The sequence below is a fragment of the Opisthocomus hoazin genome, chromosome 2 (genome assembly GCF_030867145.1).
Source record: "Opisthocomus hoazin isolate bOpiHoa1 chromosome 2, bOpiHoa1.hap1, whole genome shotgun sequence".
In the NCBI taxonomy this organism is placed as follows: Eukaryota; Metazoa; Chordata; class Aves; order Opisthocomiformes; family Opisthocomidae; genus Opisthocomus; species Opisthocomus hoazin.
Genome location: NC_134415.1, coordinates 15,230,883 through 15,251,085, shown reverse-complemented (window position 1 = coordinate 15,251,085; position 20,203 = coordinate 15,230,883). Strand labels below are relative to the sequence as shown.

At 36.7% G+C, this 20,203-nt stretch overlaps 1 protein-coding gene across 2 annotated transcripts in view; it reads right to left on the bottom strand.

Annotated features, from left to right (window-relative positions):
* Positions 1 to 333: 333 nt before the first annotated feature.
* The window catches only part of FEZ2 (fasciculation and elongation protein zeta 2), a 31,443-nt gene continuing 11,573 nt past the window's right edge, over positions 334 to 20,203 (bottom strand). Inside the window, exons 6-9 of one of the 2 annotated variants that reach the window (XM_075412687.1) lie at positions 18,640 to 18,720; positions 13,659 to 13,734; positions 11,326 to 11,391; positions 334 to 4,341 (exon numbers count right to left, since the gene is read on the bottom strand). In XM_075412687.1, coding sequence (XP_075268802.1) covers positions 4,325 to 4,341; positions 11,326 to 11,391; positions 13,659 to 13,734; positions 18,640 to 18,720 — 240 coding nt within the window. In that variant the 3' untranslated portion in view covers positions 334 to 4,324. The remainder of the gene's footprint in view (positions 4,342 to 11,325; positions 11,392 to 13,658; positions 13,735 to 18,639; positions 18,721 to 20,203) is intronic. The other variant, XM_075412688.1, reaches the window with a different exon arrangement.

Here is a 20,203-nt window from a genome sequence, read left to right as displayed (position 1 = left end):
CAGCCTGCTTGAGCTGGGCAATGAATATCCTGAAGGCAAAAAATGTAGTCGGTGGGAAAATCTGGACTGTTTTCTTTGAATTGGTCAGTCCTCTGAATACCATCAAGCCACAGAACTGTGCAGGATTGCGTCTTGACAGAAACAGATGTAAGATCAAAATTTGATTTCCACAGTTCTGAAAAATCTGGAGTGTCCTCCAAACATTTTCCTGATCAAGAAAACCAAAACACTTCACCTCCTTTGATGAGCTTTTTCACGCCATTGTATTCAGCCTAAGTTATAACATGTTGTTTCCAAGAAACATGTACTTGAATTCACAAATTTGCATGCAACTTTACAGAAAACAAAAATTAGTGTTTATTACATAAAGTTAACATAAAACCCAAACACAAAGACAAGTTATGAGCTCTGTTTAAATTAGCATTCAGTGCAAAGAGAGGATTCTATCCAACTTCTGCAGACTATAAATGAGAGAAAAGCAAAACACAGCAATAAAATTCAGTAACTCGTTCTCCCAGTTCTTCAACAACTACTGTTAGGGTTGGACACTGGTCAGCTGATCCAGAGAGCCACTGCTGATCAATGCACACAAACAAGCAAGCAAGAAGTCCTGAGTTAGGTCCTGATCAAAAGAATGTGAGCAAGGGAACACGAGACTTCATTTCATCAGCAAGGACAAAGCACTTAAAAAATGAAAGCATTCCTTCTAAATCTTCAGTTAGAAGCAGCTCTCTGCAAGGAAGGTATCTAGCACTTCTCCACCATTAGGTGTGCCCTATAAAACGCGCCTAGCACTCACTGCTACCTGCAAAACTGTAGACACCTGGGAAAGAAGTGTATTATCTCAGCATTAGAACAGGTAGACAATCAGTTTCTTCTTAGGCTTAAACACTGCTGTGCCCCCAGGAGAAGCAGAACGCTAAATTCACCCAACATGATTCAATATCCATTTTGTTCTGACAGAGCTTTTACAGTTTCTGGAGCGACTTTATATCCAGGGATAACATGCGAAGTTTTAAAAATTGGAATGGTAACTAAATCAAAAAATAGTTCCAAACCTACACAGATTGTTACTGTTACAACACAGCCCCATCTCCCAAAAGAAAGCTACACTTTGCAGAATGGTGAGACGAGTCAGAAAGCTCAGGGTTGGATGCTTCACTAGCAAGCTTTGCTTCTAGGCCCTTCCTGACTGAATCGCATAGCTGCTGTTTTAAGCGAAGCAAGCTGCCGATCTCCACTGCCCGTGGCTGCCACAGCTGGAGAAGGAGGCTTCCTGCTCCACAGGAACACTCTGCTCCATCCACAGCGTCGGGACTGGAAACCTGTATCTTAAACTGTCCCCTTGGCAATGAGGAGGCAGCTGCTGCAAGCGGCGCTGTGCAGACACCCACTGGACGACCACCACTGCTGCCAAGCGCGGAGTGCCGTTTCTGGAGCAGCTGCAGTTCCCAAGCGACACGCACGCAGAAAGAATCCCAAGGGAATCTGGTCTGGAGCAACAATGATGTGTTAGCTGCCGAAATAAAACCTCCACTCCGAGGTGAAGGCTACCATCACCTGCTGCAGTCAACAGCGGACATTCTTTATCACCCATTACCCACACTAGCTAGGAGTCCAGCTAAATCATTATCCTGCACCAGAAGGGCACTGACACAGTTTTCACGTTTCTTTCCCTAACCAGGCAAACATAATTCTAGGATTCTTGACTACTTCTGAAACACAGTCCCCGACTGAAAATTTGTCTCTAGCCAGCAAGTGAATACAGCTTATATCAAACAAAACAGCTGAAACCTGGAAAAAGGCTTAGATAGAAAAAAGGAAAAAAAAAACCCAAGAAAAAAAAAAAAGGCTATTAAAGCAACTGATACAAATAATCTAACTTTAAGTAACTTAAAATTCAATGATATAAAGGAGACTTCGCTTCCAGGGCTCTTTATATAAAAAATGAAACGGATTTTGGCAAAAATGTATTTTTACCCAATCTCTTCTGGGGTATTTGTCAGCAACTGTTCTTGGGTGGCCATTTACAGCTATCACATGCTAAACCTAAAAAGAATAATGAAATCCAGCTCCCTGAAAGAATGCAAGATTCGATAAAGCATCTGGAAAAAGGATGCATTATAGAGAATATGAAGTACATAGAACTCAGCAGAAAAGCAGATTTGCATGGTTCTTTTTATTCCTGTGTTTTGAGAGCTATTTTTTGTGTACATATATAGGTGTATATATATAATATTTGTCATCTTTGGCAGCTATGTTTAATGCCAGGATTCTACATACAAAGTAAATAAGTACTTTTCATAATGAAATCTTGTTTAGTCTGATGAGGGCCATGATATATCCAAGCAGATGCTTAGCTCACTGAAGCTGTTTCTGGTCTTTAGAGTTTGGTCTTCTTTCAAGTTTTACTACTTTTAGTATTTCACGAGTTAAAGTCACCCAAGATTTGCTACAACCAACAACAGAAAGTTTGTCAAAAGTTTTTTTTTTTTTTTTTTTTTAAATTCTTCCCTTAATTTTCTTCTGTTTTGTTTCATCTTGTCACCTCAAGCCTCAAATGTAGATTGAAACATCTCTGACTAGACGTCATCTGGAGACATGGTGTGTTTCACAACATGCACATCTTTTTAACAAAAATGAAGCAAAGCAGGGTCATCCCCTTTGCCAACTTTCAGGGAAGAACAGTCAACATCAAGCATTTCTACAGAAAACACATGCCATAATGAGTTCATAACACATCAGCTAAAGATATAAAAGGCAGTTTTCTTGTTACAGAAACCACAAATGAAGTAGAACAAAACAACAAACAACAACCTTCCTCACGTATGACACACACAGAGGATCTATTCCTGAGCAGGCTGGCAAGTATCCATTGGTGGTCAAGTGGGGGGAGAGCGAGGAGGAAAGAATTTTTAGCTGCAAACTTTACCAAATGAAAAAGGCACAAACCACCAAAATATGGAGGCTGTTAACAAAAAAATAAAGCATTCCAAGAACTATTATCAAACTGAACGTGTTTTACTGATGAAAATCAGTATTTGGTGACGATGGTAAAACGAGTATTACAGAAGTGACACGAGGTATTCAGGAACAAATTTCTCCTCAACTAACAAAAAGACTGAAGACTTCAAATGGAAAAAACTGTCTGAAGAAAAGCCATATTTAACTTTTTAGAACCTTATCTTCTAGTGCCTTCACAGTATATAAATCTGTGTGTAGAATCAATAGGAATTCAACCTAGAAAATAGTTCCTTTATTTTTATTAGTACTCCTTAATATTTCAAACTAATCTTTAAGACTGGCAAAATTATTTGTGACAAGTATTTAATGTTGAGATTATGGGGTATGTTACTTTTATGACATTTGTAAAATACATTCTCATCTGTTTGAATGCAGATACATCAAGAGGAGACACTGCATACAATTTACAAGAGAGATTTGTAGTAAAATTCAGAGATACACAACAACCGTCTCAATATAATACTAACTCTGAACCCAGGTGCAAGTTTTTCAAACTGTACATGTATTTTTAAAAAGATATAGCCTTTTAAAATGTTTATATATTGAAGCATTTTCATTAAGATAAAACACTTAGTAAAAACAGTAAAATTATAGCAGCAACATGGGAGAGTATCTAAGCCACATGAACATTAGTAATTAAAATAAAAACAAATATGAAATATTACGTTACTTGGATGTTTGTGTTAGGTAATAAGGATAGGTAACACATCAATTACTTATGCTAAACCATCAAAGAATCTGGATCTGTTCACTGTATGAACAATACTGTTGTACAGTTCAAAGTTCTTCTTTTAAAAGAAGTGTCAAATGCCGACTTCCACCAACACCGTTCCAGAGTGCTTGCTGGAGAACTCGCTTGAATCTTTTCATCCAAGCCTGACTATGATCCTTTGTTGATCTTTGCTATAGGAACTAAGGATGCTTTTAAATATGGATTCCTTCAAACTAGGCTAATTTTATTTACACTATTCAAAGTTTACTTCTCCTTCCAACAACAAAATGTGCAGAAGGATTTACTACATGCTATACAATGTAAAAATAGACTTTAAAAAGCCAGAACAATGTGAGTAAAACTGTACACTGTTTGTTCCCTGCTCCAGTTCATTGCACTATTACGTTAAAATGGATGAGTTGTCATGCCCAGAAGACTTACTGTAGGATCAGAAAATCCACGCACATAGAGAGAAGGTAAATGCATACTGGTGTAGGTATAGTGCCATATGAAAAAATACTGAGTTATATCCACGAAAAGCTTCTCATCGCAGGAAGGAGCATGGCTAATTCCAAAAGGCAGCCCTCTTCATGTAGGACACAGAACTGCAAAATAACCACAAATGCATCTTGATAAACACCAATAAAGTTAGTGTGCATAAAAATGTACTGTGTATACTAAAATACTTAAATGTTGAATTCTACCCTATCAATAACATGGTAAAATCTAGAAATCAATTGAAACTGGCAATTAAGATATCATCCTCTTCTCAAAAGATAATTGACACAACCCACTACCTGTAACTAATATTACCCAGAAATGAGTTAAATAAAGGTCATGTCTTAAACAGTGCTTTTTGAGGTGTTCTATCAGAAAACAGAACATTGAATAAAAGGTGACGCATGCAGTTATATTTTAAAAATATGCACTGACAATCTGAGATTCTAACTCTAATTTCTAATTCTAGTGTGTGTACTTCAACCACACAGAGGGAAGAAAAGACATGTCCTTCACATGCTTCTCATTCCTGTTTCACATGTAAGACAAACCTCTGAGCAATCCAGCTTTCAAACCAATGCTAGCACAACACAAAAGCAAATAAAGAAGTCAGGTGTAACAATCAAACAAAAACTTCAAAGACAAGAAAATAAATGTTCTTGTTATGTGAAATACCTGCATAATTTAAAACTAGAATGAGGCGTAAATTCTTGCTTTAGTAAAACAAAACTCTAGGGTTTTTTAAGTCTTTACTAGAAGCTTGAAAGATCAGATAAGAAACAGCAAAGCAAGCTGAAAGATGGAAAATGATTCTGCTTTCATGACACCTACATTCAGAAAAAAGCCTTAAAGAAAGTAACACCAGACATATTTCATGCATTTTACTCTGTAGTAATGCATAGTATATTAGTTTTAGCAATGCATTTTTATGTCACAATTTTATTTAACTACAATTGGAAAAGAACACAAAGCTCAGCAATAAATATATCTTAGAACAATTTACTGTAAGGATGCATCTGATTTCAAAGGCATTTATTTCAGTTATAAATACATACTTATATATTGTTATATATAGTAGTTATGTTTTAAGCATGTCACAGTTTTTTTACACTTACATGTGTTCTTGAATTAACGAAAAAAACAATTAACCTTGCAGGGGTACAGAGAATGATTTATTCAGCTTGTGTATCATGCTGGTAGTGTGCTATATTCAAAAGTTGTCCCAGTACATGAAGTTAAATCTTCGAATTTTGTAAAAACTGGAAGTAAAACCTAATAATCTTGAAATAATGTGTCTACACGTGATACTAGACAACTTATCCTTAATATTTTGATTCCGTGTATGTCTACAGGCTAACATTTCATATAGCTCATTGATTTGTTCCATAAGCAGCTACATTAAGGAACCCTTGCTTCCAGCAGATTTCCTCAGATATATTTCTCCTTACCCTCATAACAATGAAACTACATAATTCCCCTTCCCAACATGTCTTTAGACTGGACATAAGTAGATGTATCTTTAGACTGGATATAAGGAAGAAGTTTTTTACACTGAGGGTGGCGAAACCCTGGCACAGGTCGCCCAGAGAGGTGGTAGATCCCCCATCCCTGGAAACATTCAAGGCCAGGTTAGACAGGGCTCTGAGCAACCTGATCTAGTTGAAGATGTCCCTGCTCATTGCAGGGAGGTTGGGCTAGATGGCCTTTAAGGGTCCTTTCCAAGCCAAACTATTCCATGATTCTATGACCATTCCTCAGCTGCTTCTTGTTATGAACTCCACCCCAGCAGGTCCTCCCTATATTGTTCCTCTGTCCTCATGCCACCAGACTGACAGGAGCTACTGTTAAGTGCACTCATTCATATGTGAATACAAAAAAGCTTTTAAAAGCCAACAGCTTAATTAAAACAGCTGTTTCAGTCCTTCTCCTACCTACCTGCAGTTCCCTACAGTATTTGTGAAATGCAGTTATTCCCGCAACTCTTCTTTCTGTCTTGAGGAATTAATATTGGCAATTATTATTTGTGAGGCTGAAGAGACAGGCAACAGGACTGCACAGGGGCATTTTCTTCAGAAAGCAACCTAAACTTGCATACTTCAAGGATTACAGATGCTACTACTTGTTGCATTATTTTACTTGTCAAGTTAACCATAATCCAGAAAGTCATTACATTACACATGCAAGAAGACTGAAAGCTTCTGTAAAAAAAAAAAAAAGTAATGCAATGGGTCTAGTCAATAAAAACACGCTTTCATCTAAGAATACAGTACCTACTCTTGTTGCGACACCTAAAAACAACGCAACTACAAGATACGACAAAAATATCTCTGCCTGTGCTCCCTGCTTTACAGCTTAACTTGTGCACAAGAAACTTTGCTGCTTACTTGCTTGTCTAGGTCTTCCACTGGAAACAAACACAATGTTTTCAAAGCACATTATATTTGTTAAACCATCCAAAAAGATCAACAGAAAGATGAGCACAACCAGCATTTAAATACAGTGAGCTTATTAAGCTGCCAGCTTCAGTCCAAAAGTACGGTTTCTAAGATCAAGAATTTCACAGTGTTGGCTTGATATTTCGTTCCCTGTCAGCAAATGCATTCGTCACTCTCCTCCAGATCTCATTTTCTAGTTCATGGAATCACTTAGGTTGGAAAAGACCCTTAAGATCATACAAGTCCAACTGCAAATCTAATACTGCCAAGTCCACCAGTAAACCATGTGCCCGAGTGCCACATCTAAACATCTTTCAAATGCCTCCAGGGATGGTGACTCAACCACTTCCCTGGGCAGTAGTGCTTGATAACTCTTTCAGTGAAGAAATTTTTCCTAATATCCAATCTAAACCTCCCCTGGTGCAACTTGAGGCTGTTTCCTCTCATCCTATCACTTGTAACCTGGTAGAAGAGACCGACATCCATGATAAAATATAATAGCAATATTAATATTTAAAAAATATATTTAGAAGAATGTAAGCACAATTTCAAATGCTTATCAATTTCACGTTACTATCTATTTTCATTCTCAATCTATAAAACAGACTATGAATCATATGCTGGTGTGAGGAAAAACTACAATATACTTGTAAAGCAAATCATTAAGTCCCTTTCATTATTACTAACTTCAGGATGGAAATGTTCACTGAAAAGTAAAACAAAACCCCACAAAAGGACAAAAATCCCCTTGAAAATAATCTAGGTTGTATCAAGAGTAACACAAACAAGAGAAGATAAGTCACTGCACTGTACAAGACTCTACACAGAATACGTAATTGGCTTTGGGATACTCACCCTGGGGACGTACTCTCTATGGAATAGATCCAGGGGAGAACTAACTGATCACTGGAAAGGGGGACTTCAGCATGAGTACAAAAACGGCATTTTTAACATTTTGGGGGACACAAAGGGGCAACAGAAATTGGGAAGAGAGGATGCTTTACAGAAGCAAACACCAGAAATAATTTCAACACTGATTATCCTATTCAGAAATGTACATGAAGTTTTCTTTTTCCCTAACATGAAATGCACCAAGTTGCAACAGTCTGTTTCACTTCTTCACTATGCATTTGTGCATCCCATGTTCTGAGGATTTCTACTTCCAGCGTTTCAGAAGCATTAGCTGGCTATGAAAAAAAGGGCAAGAATGATCCATGGTAAACCAGAAGGTCGATAGCAGATGTGGCTGCAGAACTCTCCTTCAAGTTCTAGTCCCATGCTCCAGCTCTTGGCCAAACTGCCTTGCCAAAATAATTTTATTCAACCATTATTAAATGAAAACATCAAGTATTAGACAACACACATGGAGGGGGTCTGTGTGTGTCTTCCTACATGATCCAAATCCAGTCTTTCACAAATCTCAGAATTATTTTGGCATTTAGTTCAAGATATTCAAGATGGTGACACTTTTATAAAACACCATGAAATTCAGAGAAAATAGAAACTTGTATCACTATCTCTTTGTTTTATCAGGACACCAGTGAATTTGGCAAGATTTCATGTTAAATCAACACGTACTGCTCAACCTTACGGTTCCATTAACGTTTCCAGGTCCACAGCATTCTTCTTTTATTTGTCCCATTACATTATGCCAACAATACTACGGCAATTGTTAGGATCACTTTTTTCCTCATATTTTTCTTCAGCTCTTGATTCTAAACAATCTAAGTAACTTTTCAGCAGTAACCAACAATATCTAGGCAAGTTTATTACTAATTCCGTGGACAGCCATAACACCCACATAAGACTAGCATGTTGTAATTTTTTATATACCACAGAATAAAAAGACAGTGCTATTTAAAAAAAAAATCATGAAGCACTTGTATTTTTTCCTGTGTAAAACAGAATATAGAGATAGAAAGAAGGTTTTACATGTGCTGACAAATGCCATGCTAACCAGACTTCACATAAAGCTACACATATCCTATTGTCACATATAATTTACCGTGCCTGCTTTTTTGTTGTACGATTGGAAAAAATGATCCTCAAAGGAACAAGAGGCTAAGAGATATTAACAGAACTAAGCATCTTTGGTGATATAATGCACACATTTCAAAATTTCATTTCTTGATTAAAGCATAATAAAAAGAAATGGAAGCCATTCACTGTAAGACAACAGCTGGATCATAGAGTAAACATAGGTAAAATGAATACAATTATCACTATATCACATTGATGATTATTACTGGGTCCAGAACTTGTGATACTCCTGTTTCTTTTGGAAAACAGATTCAAACCCCTAAATCCTCATAATCATTTTCACCTTGCCAAAACATTTTTAATCTTTCCAGTGAAGACAGCAGACTTTTCAAAAAGTAGGTCCCTCCTTTTAGTTTGAAGTTTGGGAAGTAGGTTGGAACTTCAGGTACCAAAAGCAGCTAAGCTGAAAGTTGCTTCAAGTAATTGTTTAGAATTGTCTAATCTCCCTTTAGCAAGCTTTTAAAATAATTTTCAGGCAATAGACAGGTGGCTGGGACTATTTTGTGCCATGTATGAAGCCTCACTAAGGCTTCAGGCCAGAAGTTTTAGTGGCAGAAAAAGAACAGAAACAGATTACAACTTTGGAAACAATTGCCTGTTCCACAGGATTAATCTACATTACAATGTAACAGTCAGGCGAACCAAAAATATTTAACATAATCTAAACATAGCAATATGCAGCTCAGTTAAGGCTACATTGAAAGGAAGAGTAGAATTCTGTGCTCACAGGCTTGTGCGACTGCTTGCCGTTGTGCAAACAGACCCACAGAAGAGCGAGAAAGGCTTAGTTCTGTTCAGTAATGAAATCATGGTAGCTGAGGGGAAATCACGCTTTCTTTTCTGTATGAGTCATGCGAGTGATTACTTTTCATACTCCGATCATTTGTGGTTTATAATTTAGACACAACAGTGCTTGTACATGAAGACCTGCTTGATCCAACACATATAATGTGAGTATGATGTTTTTGTAATTATTGCACCTAGCTAGTAGAACATCCCCACTGACTTTAAAGTCACGAGCATGCAGAGGCAGAGGTAGGAGGGAATCTCAGTACCAAGTATCCTAGATAATCCTGTCATACCTTCAGCTAATCTACTTTCATAAGCCTTCTATACAGAAGATTTCTCCGTTTCCCTAGGCAGCCAGATTCTTCTCAGTATCCTAGTAATCTGAAAGCTTTTTCTGGATAGCTATGTTTAAAAATAAGAGCAGACACTGTAAAGAGCACTGTTCATTCCCATGAGCTCCTACCAGATGTACAATGATGAAAAGCAGACAGCTTTAATTACTGACAACAGTTCACCCTCTTCGGTCAAAGATTCTGCTTCACAAAACTAAAGTTTAGTGCCATCACCATTAAAAAACCCTTGATCTTGAGCCTAAATGGCTCTCAGCTCACAACCAAATACATCTGTCTAATACAGCAAGGATTTTTAGAAAGGGTAAGTAAACAATGGAGCAATTAAAGGAATCAACTGAAATGATCTCTGCATTCTTACTGTATGTGGTAGTTCTGCAACCATACATGAAACTTAGAAATGAGCCTCTTCCACCAGGAAGTCTGTCAGAGCTTCTAGAATACTACATAGCTCTCTTCCAGATTTTCTGAAGCAACAGCACACTAAATTTCATCCACAACTTTAATCTGAAAGTACTTTCAAATCTCTGTGAGATGAGAGCAATAGGAAGTCTGTGTAAGAAATACAAAAACCTTTAAAAATCGAATGGAGTGAGTTAAGTCAAATGATTTTATCTCAAAAAATAGCAACACTTGGAAAGCAGGATACCAAAAGAAGAGAAAAACCTTGCAGCATATAAACATGAAGCAGAACATAATATACATTTGGGTTGCAGATAAAAAGGAAGCCATCATCCTTTGTACATCTGCTTGTTCAGATCTTGGGAGTTGGATGCATATGCTAAACTTTAAACACTGAAGAAGATGGTGCCATTTATATGTCAAGAATTCAGTAATAACATACGCATTAATAAGACCTAAGCAAAAATGATGTCAGAAGAAAAACATTTAAAAGTAATTTAATAACCTGAAAACTACCTGGAACAACTCCTTAAAGCTAAAGCAAGCAGTGATTTTCAATGTCTGACATTCTATTAATATAATCTATGTATAAGACTGGAAAATAAATGATCAGTACACAAACCTTTTAAATAAAACGTGAAGATAGTATAACAAGTAACTGTAAAATAAATAATTTTTACTATTGGTCAGAAGGTAACACTTGAAGTGAAGCTATAAGGATTTTAACTAGCAGATCCATTATTACCTTAGGCAGTTTGAACTCAGATTCTGAAAAACCTGTACAATTTAACTTTGTAAGCCAGACTGTTCTGCTCCTGCTGATGTCCTTCAGCTATCTGAATATACACCACATACTTTGCTCTATTATACTACCAGAAACAAAATAAATGTGTTTCATTTATGAACTATACGTTCAGAAACTTTGGACAAAATAGAAGAGAACATAAATGAGAGCTGTTTGACAGGGGGGCAACATAATTCATGAATGCTGTAGGACTGCTCCTTTCAAACACACCTTGTACGCACATTAAGTTAATTTAGAATAAAAAAAATCCCTGCTAAGAAACATACTTACCCTTTAAAATATAGTCTGTTAACAAGCTTGGCACTTTCTCGCTATCCTCCTTCATGGCATGCAGGACTAAATTATAAAAAAACAAAAACAAACCACCATTCAGATGTTTAGTCATAAAGACAACACTCTCATAAGAAGTATCATGAAACCGTTCCAACTACTCACAGGGCTATTACTACTAGATTAGTCAGAAAAATCTCAAGTGGAATATGAGAAGATGCAATGAGACACACCGTTATCTCCACCTTTCACTTGCGTAATTCTCACTGAACTCCACAGCAGACGGACGCAAGAGACCCATTTTACGTGGTTAACTACTATGGTAAAATGTCATCAGTCATAGCAACAAAAAAAGCACCTCTTCCCCATTAAAAAAAAAAAAAAAAAAAAAAAAAATCTCTCCAGAAGAAAGTTACCACATCCAAAACTAAAATATACCAACAACTGCTGGAGGGTTGGAAATCTTAGGGAAAAAAGTATGCTCCTTTACTTAATTTATTTCCTTGATCTTCATCATGAATCATGGAATAATGACACTCTTCTGGAAAAACACTGCTGTGAATGATCTGATAAAAGTGTTGGTGTCTTTTTTTTCCCTGAAATGGTGAACGTTAGCAACTGTAGCTTAGAAAAATCTTAAATACATGATTGAATTTGGCATTAACTTAGAATAATGCCCAAATGCCATTTCTGTGACTTATATGAAGTTAAAATTGTTCACCCTTGCATATTTCTGAAGGAAAAGCATTTGGACTAGCTCAACTTGACACACTTAAGCTTGTCTGTTACTCCATCAACAAAACCAATGACAATCCTTCATGAAGTGCTCTTGACACGACTGAAAAAAATCAAGAGACCAGTATTATACTGCAGTATTTCATAAGCTTAAATTTCGTCATATGAGATTCTGAACTCAAGATGTAACACGTATTCTATCTGAATTTTTATATTGAAGACCTCAGTGTTTGCAACTATGGAATACACAGCTCTGAAAGAAAAACCAACCAAACAACCCCAAACATCTGCTTTGCTGTCTGCCCTAACAACAGCAGAGAGTGAGTCAGAAATCTGTGGCTGAGTCACAGGACGAAGTTCCAACCAGTCCACAGAAGGCAATACTGTTAATATTCTTTACAGGGCATTTGTACAAGACATTTTGTGAATCAACCATCAAACAACACAAAATGTTTTCAGGAGGCTTTAACCTCTCTCTCCTTAATACTGCATTTTGGAGAATACTTTTCAGTGAAATTTAAATGTGGCAAGAGGATAAAGTTTCTCTGCAGGAGTAAATACAAAATGAAAAATCCATTTGTCACAGAGTAAGTATGAATTACCAGATAAGGGTGCCTGCTGTAGAAAAATAAGGGAATTTAATTCCTGCTTAAACATTTCATTTACTACAGAATTTGTTTAACATTTATTTTCTCTTTCCAAGAAACAACCAATGAGCCTTTTGCCATCCCTCAGCCACATCTGCAATCACAGACCTGTGCTGCTGGAAACTACTATAAGATTTAGTTAGATCCAAAGCTCTGCACTGAGATCTGATCAAATACATTGACATACTCTACCATCCTATACTCTGTTCCTATAAACCTCAAATGAAGGAGGTGCCACTGACTCCCAGAGATGCTCTGCTGTATTTAACCACCTTAACAACTAATTTTTAAAAAATACAATCTTATTTTTCATGCAAATTAGAATTAAAAAAAAAACAGAGGACTTCGAACTTATAAATAATTTTGAGGATTTCCCTTAAAAAGTTGTGAAGAAAGGGGAATTCAAAGAACTGTTCAAACTCTGTTTGGTTTATACTTCCTAATTGTTAAAATTCATTAACAAAAAACCCCACAGTCCAGAGAAAAGCAGGCCATTTTAAAGGCAATCAAGTATAATCATTATACAAATACTCATAAGTGTCCTGACATCCACTCCAATTCTTGAAAGTCATTACAATAACCTCAATAAAGCACAGCAAGTTTCAACAAACAGGGCTATATCAGGTACTGTAAGACAGTACCGCCAAATTCCGTGACATGCCATATTTTCCACTAGGCCCACCTGCTGAAATAATGTGAGAACATTTACTTTCTGATACATGCAAGTTTGTAGCCTTCAGGGTATCAGAGAACAGCTAGAAAACAAACATACTGTGAAGACCCAGAAAACAAGTAAAAACTGGCTAAAATACACAGTTAAAAATCACACAACTTTACATACATGCCCTAGGGTAAGGGGGAAGAGATAACTGTACGGGTTCATTGGTTTTGAGCAACCACAGCTGGAAACAAGAAGAGGAAAGGATCAGTGGGGGAACTTTATATGCTCACTTTTAGTCAATGTTTGAAGATCTTCAACAGACGGGGGTCCATTTTTCTTCTCATAAGGAATGACGGTTGTTAAGTACTGTCAAATGAAAACCAGAGTTACTTGATGTCCCTTTCACACAATTTATGTTGCTTGCATTATATTTTGCAAAAATTGTAGCAACTGTAATTGCTAACCACAAATAAAAGCTTTTCAAAAGATTGTATTTCACAAGAGATTAAGATCCTACTTTTCCTATCCCAAAGCCTTTTCACAGAAGCCAATTTCTTTTTTTTTTAGATTACGCAACCACTTTAGGAGTCACACAAATAAACAAAAAAGAGTATTTAAAAAATTTGAGCCATTTACAATAAAAAGTTTCTCCATTAGGTTTCTTCCTGAGACCCTACACATACCAACAGTAAAATCTTTCCTCTCCTCCCTCCAGAAGTCAACCAGAAGTTCTTTAGGTACTTAAAGTACTTCTTACAATCAAACAAAAGCTGGAAGAACAGCCTTCCCACCACCTTCCCATAAACAACACAGTATAAATGCAGATCAACAGTTTTTAAACTTGCTCTTGAAAAAGAAAGTATAAATATCATGTGAGTGTCACCAGTTGTATCAAAAATCAGAAAGTAATTATTTATTTCCAGGAATTACATTAAAAAATTACACCTTTTCAGGTAAATATTGATGTTACTTGCAAATAATTTGGCAAACCGGTAACAGTCAGCTTTTTAAAGGGTTCCACAGTACAAAGGACAGAGGCTGAGGGGGTGCCTTAAGTAAGATGTTCAGGTTTGTAGCTGTATGTTAACAAGTATTTGGGAAAAATAAAAAAAAAAGTCTTCAATTTCTGCATACGGCACGTTTGAAAACCTCAAAACAGCCGTAGGATTTCCTCAGGGACTGGTTAATTCTTACTGAGAATGTGAAACTTTCTGAGGATTCTGATGAATCTAAGAGCATTGCCCAGTCCCAGCTCCAAAGGTGATCGTAGTCCTCTCTGCAAAGGCAGTAGGCTGCCCCACAGCCAGGTGAAAATCCAAACAGAAAACAGACAACTTTCACCTTCTGACGCTATAACACGTCCAACCAAAAGGAACAAAGTGAGCCTCATTAAAAGTAAGACCCCCACCATTTGGAGTTTGATTTAAATTCTCATTTTTAAAGGTTGAGCGTGCTAACAGATTGTTTCAAACCAATTCCATTTTTGTTCTGTTTACTCTTTACTAAGATCTTTCATTCTTGTCAGCTTAAAAAAAAAAAAGCAGGGCAAAAATTTTAAATATTTCATGATTTTCATACCTGCAGTGCAACCAAGGTTTATTTTCAAATTCTTGAAGCAACCCTGTTGCTTTTTTATTAAATTCATTTAGGCGACATCTTACTTTGCAGTTTATATGGATGTGTATTCTTCTTAAAAGAGGTCAGCATTTCGGAAGTACTCAAATCGCTCGAATTCTCCCTAATGAAAAAGCTTCCTGAAATCTCCCTCAATTCAAGTCTTAATAATTTCACAGGAACATTGTTCTGGGTTAACAGCTACAAGGCAGTAGGCAAAGCAACCTTCTATCTCCCATTCAACTGGAGAGATACGTTGTTCTCCACGTAACAATCAGAAAACACGTTATACACAAAGTCTCCTTCTCTCCTAGTAGTAGCACTTAAACAAGACTCCAGTGTAACTCGGACTCTGGTGAAGAGGTTCCCTTAGCAGAAGGAGATTTGGTGTTGCCAAACACAGCTACAATTGTTGCCTTGTTCAGAGTGGGATCAGGCACCTCATGCCCAACCATATCTTCTGCCTAAAAGCCAGACGGGCTCAGTTCCGTGTAACTTCAGGGAACCTTTTGTATGGGATCTACTGACACCTCGCCAAAACCTTACACAAACACAGGGCCCTTTTCCCTCCCCCTCTTCTCCTTTTACATTTTCTGACATCCACTTTGCACAGCAGAAAAAAGTATGCAATGCTTCCTAGGAAACAGTCAATTTTCAATTTATTTTCCAGCAGATGTAACCAACAGGCATTATTAGAGAACTGCACTCTAACTAAAAATACCGGAATCAATAGCTAGATATAAGGCTGTTAAATCTGCAAGTGTCAGAGATGAAAGTAGATCTACCAACTCAGAAATTGGATCTCAGGCTGTCACTTCCAGCCTTCAGGTCTAAGTGGCATTTTGCCCTTTACCTAGCCAATAAATTACTACGACATGTTTCACTGGACCACGTACCAATATTCCCTGTTTTCCTTCTCCTGTAAACTCCACCTTACAATTTTCCTAATAATAATAATTAAAAAAAAAAGAAGTAATTTCTTTCTTAGTTTCCAGAAATCATCGTGTTTTTCTCAATAATACTCTGCTACTGTAACAATAAGTCTTTCTAATAGCACTATAAAAACTCATTCCCTGAATTGCTGTGTGAAGGAAAATATATTATGAAAAGGAAGAAAAAATGAGTAAAGCATAGCTTACTGACATGACCAAATGTCTACTATGATCTTGAAATTTTTGAAGCAGATCTGACAATATGACAAGCAGCAATTCCCACTGCAATCTATAATTACCCGTAAGAAGTGTCTGATATGCCTAAAAATCAAAATGAAGAGGACCATCTTGAATTTTCTTCTGGAAATACCATCATAGAAAGAGCTACCAACATTTCAATGGCTTTTATGCAGCTGGTGGTGTTTTTTTCAACTGCATTATCAGATGGGAACAGGTAGTTCCCACCTGAAGTTTCTCTTTAAACACTGAAAAATTCCAAGTAATTTTCACTTATGTCTCAAGTGCACACACACAAAAGGACTGAAATTTTAAAAAGGACAGTATGTACCACCAGAGTAATACCACCCAGAAAACAGTGAAGGTGGTAAATAACATAAAGATGAAAGACTGAAAAGAGTTCTGAAATAACCGTACAAACCTGTCATAAACCTTACATCATAACTTTACGTGTATGAACTTCTATCTTCTAAGGTACACAAAAAATTGCTCCTGCACTTTTTTTTGAGCACAACTCCAGATTGTTAACTAGCTCTTCCCTGCTAGCAGGAAACACCTGAATGTAAGTTTATAATGACAACACACCCTGAAAAAAGGCTCAAATAAATATTCTGAGAGCAGCGCTAAGCAACTGACCATCTGATACTTCTTCCTTTGCAATTTGCTGCCATAAGATGACACCAATATTTTAAAAGCAGGCCCAGGGTTTGGTAACCTGAGGAAAAAAACAACAAACATACAAAAAAAAAAAACCCTGAACAAAAAACCGAATGCCATAGAAAAACGTGTTTCCAGGGCTACATCAGAAAAGAGCTGGTGTATTTCCTGCCTTTCTCCCCTATTTTTCATTTTAAGTTCTTATTATTTCCATGATTGGCTTCAGGATACAGGAAAGCAAAGCAAAGCAAAACCAAACCATAACCTCGCTAACAAGGATACAGTATAAGACAAATTAGGGGAAAAGTATGATCAATGTGAAGAGTAACATTCATAAACTAACTCCAAAAACAACTGGAAAAACAACTGGAAGAGTTCTCCAATCAGTGTTCTTGTTAATACATGATTATGTTACTTCTGTCCAGAAAGTTAGGAGGCAAAGAAGAAAAAGGTGTATTTGAACAGACATGCATGTAAAAAGTCTTTTAACCAAAAGTAAGAGGGGCTGGCATAGCTGAATATGTCCACTTAACAGAAGTACATGATATTTACCTGTAACTGTAGCTGTTTTAGAGTTGTAAATTATTATTAAATTGTAAATATAGAAAAAAAAACAACCAAACAACCCAGCACAGTTATTACTTTACCAGTACTGAGACGATGTAGAGTGATAAAAACTCTGTGAGGTAAGCTCTATGTATGTGTTCAAGATTCCCAAAGGTGGGGACAAATAGCTGGATTTATGTATTAATGAACTCTCATACATATACCATGCTTGAGAAAGAGGGCTACTCCATGATTTCTAATCTCATGATTCAGGAATGACTTCGGAGGAGTTGTTTTACCTCCTGAACTCCTCTGCAGGATACTCCAGTCATCTTCCAGACAAACGCCTCACGAGCTGTAACTTCTAAACTACCAGGCAGCTTATCGCCTCGACAGACATGGTGGGGGGAGGGGAAAATCCAATGCACTCCTGACACAACTGCATAAACTATAATGGGTGGGCATGCATTACATAAGGCAAAATACCAATAATTTGTAATGTGTGCCAAAAGCCTACACAGCAGCATAAGCATTAACACTTTACCAAAATACAGAATGCATTTAATAAAATACATACTAGAATTCTGAAACAAACCATTAAGTATTACTTTGAAATAAAGTGTAAGATTCTTGCTGCTTTGGTGTATGTAACATCTGGTGGTACTCACTGAAGCTGGGTCTCTGTGTTGTACATTTCAACATTTAAATAGTCAATGAAAAGACACAAACTTGCCTACAGCTTATGTATTTTGTATCAGTAACCTGCATTGCACACATTTGACTGCTTTTGACATCATGCAGCTTTCAAAGGCAAAAAACCTCACAACAGAGTCCACACATTTTCCAGATGCTACTCTGTTTTCAGATATATCAGCACTGAACATTTTTTCAGTCGGAGATACAACTGAAGTCCTTAATGCTAAAGGCTGAAATGTTCTGTCTAATCTGACACATAGTCTTCGATTGGATATTAGATTTTTACAGACACGCAATGTACTTGAAGCGTGCATTATTCCAAAACAGACTTTAGTCTGGACTAAGAAAGACGAGTTGTTATTTCAGTGCATCAGGATATCAAGTGCTGAATGTCTGCAGCTGTTGAGGAGAGAAAGAGATTGTAGGCTGATCAGAGTCCTGAGACAGGGAAAGAGTATAGATTCCAACATCTTTGTACTATTTTTTCCTGTCTCGGCATTTATCTCCAACTACCGCGCATTTTCAAGATCTCAGCTCCTACCGAAAGTGCAGGCAAAGAATGAGGAAAAGAGAGAAGAGAGCCCAGCACCTGTTTCTCTCCACCTGAGTTTCCAAACGTGTGGCGGAAGCCATTCTGTATGACATTTGAGATCCCTTCCATGCTGAAGCGCTAAAAGTAGTGAAAACATAGCAGAGAGAAATGAGGGACAGAGAAAGTTCAGAAGACTATTAATCAGCAATTATCAAGACCATATAAGACGAATGACAAAGACAAGCTCTAAGATGTATTTCAGCACATTTCTATTTTTTCATTCACCTACTTAATTTTGATAATTAAAATACAGACCTCATAATGGCAGTTAAACAGTATTATCTACATCAAAACTTAATTAAGCAAAATCTTCACGCTGCAGACCCAATAATCGAGACTTGCCTTTTAAAGCTGTTTCATTCTGAAATGTGAAAAGTAGCATTTTTGAAAATTTAGTTCACAGTACAGTATCCTTTAAAATTTGTGTTTCAGCAATATACTTTTAGAGACATTGCTGATACCAATTTTCAGATTTTAAGCACCTACAACAAAAACTGTTCAGAGGTAGCAATTTTCAGCTCTATCCCTTTAAAACATTTTATGCTTTCAAGCTTCCTTTTCCACAACTGAAGCAACAAGTAGCTACCAACTGTATTCGTTGTTTTTGAGCTATGATAAAATATACACAATTAGTTAATAACGCACCCATATTAATTTCAAGCTCCATTATATGGAATCATGGAATCCAAGTAAAGAAAAATTAATATATAATCCAACCACAGTTTTGGGGTTTTTTTTGAACTTTGTAATCCTTTTTGCTTGCCATAGAAGACAAGTAAAAAAAATCAAAACAATTTTGATGTTTAGGATGAGATATAAAAATCAGCAACAGACAAGAACATAGAAAGAAGAAACTCAAGCTGCTGACACAGGGCAGCAAGATGCGCACACATCAGCACACTTATCTGAATGTATTTATTTATGGGAGGGGGAATAAAATGTGCTGGAATACAGTATTCATTCGCTTTCTAAAGCGCAATAAGGTCAGTAAACAGACATAGATGTTGCCAAAGCTATCTTAACTCTTAAGATATCCTACTTAAATGAACGGGTATCTTCAAGCCCTGACTATTTTAATTACTCCCCAGCTTGCCTTTCTGAGAGCGGTAAAGTTTTAGAAGTCTAAGAAAGTGATTTAACCAAGGCCTGTATCAAGGACAAAGAATTAAAACCTCTATTTAGTAAAACTCAATTACAGTATCTACAGAATTGACTTTCTTAGAGTGTACAAATTTAACTCTACTTTCAAGCTTTGTCTTTAAATGAAACTTCATTAGAGCTTTAGTTAATAAAACTATTAATTTATACATTATTTATTAACAGAAACCCACTCTTCACAAAGTTACTTGAACATAGTATCTGTATACACATTCTCAGCACTTCCTTAAAAAAAAGAAACAAAAGAAAAAGTAGTGTTGAAGGAAGGAAACTTACATCTCTTTTTGGGAGAAGGCTCTCAAATCTGTACTTGGTGCCTACAGTCTTATTTCAGAGCTAGTTTGGTTCAATACCTCTCAGACAGCAATCTGACACATCTGTATCCTGAAGCAACCAAATATGA